General features: G+C 45.1%; 1 protein-coding gene across 1 annotated transcript; it reads right to left on the bottom strand.

Annotated features, from left to right (window-relative positions):
• Positions 1-1522: 1522 nt before the first annotated feature.
• Positions 1523-3312, bottom strand: LOC119304169 (flavonoid O-methyltransferase-like protein Os11g0303600). Its single transcript, XM_037581339.1, has 2 exons — positions 2489-3312; positions 1523-2152 (listed from the first exon to the last, which is right to left on the bottom strand). Exons 1-2 carry the CDS (start codon positions 3272-3274, stop codon positions 1856-1858), a joined length of 1083 nt encoding a protein of 360 aa, XP_037437236.1. The 5' UTR covers positions 3275-3312; the 3' UTR covers positions 1523-1855.
• Positions 3313-4155: the final 843 nt, after the last annotated feature.

Raw genomic sequence — 4155 nt, 5'->3', positions numbered from 1 at the left:
AAAAGAATTTGCTGCATCCTGTAAGGAGTTTGACTTTTTTAATGTATTTTCGTGTGTTCATTATTTTCTTTTTGCCAAATTACATTCATCCCGTGTATCAAATTATATGGTGTATCATGATTTGATCACAATTCAGGCACAGAAAACTTGCTTTTGCAGGGGTTTTGATAAGTTATATATACTCCCTCCGTAACAAAATTATATGGTGTATCAAATTATATGTCTTATGCAAACCAGCAGGACAGTACAAGAGCGATTTACATGGTGAAAGTCACTCGAAACAAACTTCAGGGATCTACAGTATAATGTACTAAAACATCAAGACACCATTTTGGGATCTGTCTTGGGCTGCTATCTTCACCTTTGTTGATCAACGAGAAGCAATCTGATTATCCACTTGTTCCAGATTATGTCTTACAACTAAAGCTTCAACTAGTTCTAGATTATCCACTTGCTTAACATAGCCCCTGTTACCTACTTGTAAAAATCGTATGTGATCTGGGATATCACACCATAGCCCACGGGTGTGAATTAGAAAAGATCATGACATCAACATTCATCAGCACGAACTCAGCGGCGACCAATTTTAATTGATCCCTAGTTCTTAGTACCCACGCAGCAATGAGCACTAGAGTGGTACAACATTTGTCATCAATTTTACATTCCTAGTCGATGTCCAAGAAATCAGCAACCATTTCATCTTCTCCAATGGTTTCTTCTTACTCTCATTTTCTGCGATGCTATTGGTCAGAGGAAAACATCAGCATTTTTGTAGCATCATCCACTGGCAAGTGGTCATATGCCTGACCACTGCAATCAGCTATTTAATCTATACAAAGAACAAGTCCAGCACACAATCAGCTACTTCACCAAGTGATATAGACAAAATAATGTAAATGCATTCACCTAATAGTTTCAGTAAGGTCCATGAAGTAGAGATATGCTTCATCAATGCAGTGATACGCACTTTGCATATTCTGAGAAGTAAGAATCTTAATCTTTGGGTTCTTATTTGGTTACATCAAGGTTGATATGCTAACACCTACAAATCCTCACAGCTAACTAGTAAAGGTACCGAACAACGAGGAAACAAAAGGCGTCACAACTTTCATCAGAAAGAAATAGATTGAATGCAGAAACAGAAAAACGATGAATGGGGGACGAGGGGGCCGCGGCAAGCGGAAGAGATAAGGAATTCGGCCCGCACCTATGTCGTGTGGCCGGCGGCTGCACTCGATTTATCCCATGCCGGACGAGAGGGCTAGCGGCGGAAGATGGAGGCGACTGCGGCAGCAGATGCTGGCTCGTATCGGATCGGATAGTATGCCACTCCAGTCCAGCCGAGCCGAGAAGCGGGATCGAGACGACAAAAACCACGCACGGTAGTGGGTGAGAGGGGGACGTGCGATGGTGTGGTGGGACACGTGGCCGCATCTGACAGAGGGTATGCACAGGACGGGATTTGAGGCATATGGAAAAAATGACTTGTCTCCTTTCCCAAAACAACCAGCAGATCTGTAGCTATTCTTAAGTAAATACTGATTTTGGCATGATAAACATACACAAATGCTCGTCCACTAAACTATTCGAGAAGAAAATTATATACACATACCAAAACAACAAAGCTTAACATCTCAACTTGTTGGAACATACATACATACATACATACATACATACATACATACATATGAGTGGTTACATGCATACAGTTCTGACGCGACCGGCCCCTTAACAGTTCGTCTACTTAAGTATTCATTGCATTATCCATTGACGAGTGAGGCATTGTACTTATTTATTTCTTATTTCACAGCGCTATTTATACGGAACACACACCAGATGAGCATTTGCAGCAACCTTATGGATATACCTCGATGACACCTCGATGGCCAAGTTTCTTGACAATCTTATAGCCGCTAAACCCTGCTTTCGTAAAGATCGTGCTCCACTCCTTTTCATCCCGTTGCCGTCCTCTGGTACATATGAACATCAGCATGTCCATCAGCAGTTCGGTTTCAGATATTGTCTCTAGAGAAGATCCAAGCACTATGTCTATGATGATCACTTTTCCTCCCGTTTCTCGGGAAGGTATGGCCTCCTTGCATTGAGCGAGGATCTTGATGCAATCCTCGTCGCTCCAGAAGTGTAGAACAAGCTGGAATGGAAAAAAAAATCTATATTGTTTAAGCAATGGATAATCAGGGACGTGGAAGTTATCACATAATCTAATTATGCATAGGTGTTGGTAGTCCTACAAAAAACTAATACCGAAACATGAAAAAATTGGTGCAATCCAAACTCATAGTTCCCTTTGTGCTATGTGGCTATTAACAGGCAATACTATAAGTGGCTAGCAGTTGGATCACGAAGAATTAACGGTCCATATTAGTTTGGTTATATATCTCAGAATTCCTCTGTACGTATATCCATACCAAAAAGAAAAAGAAATATCATAGAACATTAACTGTAGAGAGACGTCATATCGTCGTACCTTGAGCATCACGGCTTGAGCTGGTGGGACGGTATGGAACATATCACCAGCGACATAGTTAACAACACCATCACTCGGGACTTTCTCGATCACTTTTGGAAGGTCCAACACGTTGCACTTGATATGCGGGAAGGCCTTGACGATGGCCCTGGCCGTCGTCCCATCACCACCACAGCAGTCGGTGAGCGACTGCAGGCCATTGAAGAGGCCACGGCATTCCCGCACAACCGTGCCGATCCCCATATGGTCATGGGCGGCCAAAGCCTCATAGAACAGCTTGTCGGTCTCAGGATCGAGGAGCGTCATGCTCTCGTCGAAGGGCGCCGCCGCGTGCACATGCTCAAACGGAGATGGCACTGGTAGTGCACGATCATTCTTGAACCAATCGGCCATGCCTAAACCTGACTCCATGTGGTACCGCGACGTCACGGCCAGCGGGAAGGCTATCTGCCTAGCCTCGCCGTCGATGAGTACGCCGTCCACAAGGATGTAGGACAGCGGGGTGAGGCTATAGACCCCGTCCTCGGTGCACGCCAGGGCGTCGGATTTGGCCAGCAGCCGCAAGACGCGGCCGAGAAACGGCGCCTTGGGTGGCGGAAGGGACAGCGCGGCCATGAGGTCGGGCAACGACGCGGTGCCGCCGAAGCGGTGGATCGCCGTCGGGATGCCGAGCTCGATGGCGCACCTGAGTGACATGGACGTGAGGTAGGTGAGGCTGTGGCGCTGCAGGTCAGCCTGCGCCTTGATCAGCTGGGCGTGGGTGGGGACTGTCATCTGAGCTGCCATTCTTTCTCTATCGCTCTCGAGTCTCAGGGCTGTGTAGTGGGTGTAAATTGCTCAGCTGGCTTAAGGGATTTATATAGCATGCGTTTGTGTTTCTGCTAGCTACTAACATGATTTAAAATTTCACTCGTGGAACTCGTGGAGGGCCATGCTTTTGTGGACATGCAGTTTCTTGCACGGAAGATGATACGATCAGGCCGGGCTCCTCACTGTTGGAATTAAAAGCATGCATCTACCTCCTACTCCAGCAACTAATACTGATTTAAATTTCACTCGTGGAACTCGAGGTGGGCCATGCTTGCGTACACGGCTCTGAGCAGAGCGGGACCTGTTTCTTGCAGGGAAGATGAGCGTCTTTTTTTCTTTTTTCTTTTCTTTTGCAATTGCAAACAAACTACTCCCTTCGTCCGAAAATACTTGTCATCAAGATGGAAAAAAATAATATATCTAGAATTAAAATACGTCTAGATACATTCCTTTTATCCATTTTGATGGCAGTATTTTCGGACGGAAGGAGTATTAGCTTCAGAGTAGCACATATGTGGATTCATTACTACTCCATCGGAGCCATAATACTTGTCGCTCAATTGAATGTATCCAGATGTATGGATCAGGGGAACAGCTCAAACGGATTCATCACAGGAAAAATTACCTAGTTTACTGTAGGAGCAACTTTTTTTTGAGGGGGTATTGTAGGAGCAACTATGCCTCACAGAAAAATATGTTTTATGTGAGTGTCCAGCCCTGAGGAAATATAATTTGGGCCCAGCCCGCCATTGCACCACCGTGAAACTGGCTCTATCGCTAGAAAAATCTTACTTCATGTGATTTTTTTTCCCTTTGGCACTTGAAAAAAGGACATCGTCTGTTAAGGGGTACCCCTT

The sequence above is a fragment of the Triticum dicoccoides genome, chromosome 5A (assembly GCF_002162155.2).
Source record: "Triticum dicoccoides isolate Atlit2015 ecotype Zavitan chromosome 5A, WEW_v2.0, whole genome shotgun sequence".
In the NCBI taxonomy this organism is placed as follows: Eukaryota; Viridiplantae; Streptophyta; class Magnoliopsida; order Poales; family Poaceae; genus Triticum; species Triticum dicoccoides.
The sequence above is the reverse complement of the archived record's forward strand: the minus strand, read 5'-3'. Positions and strand labels throughout refer to the sequence as shown.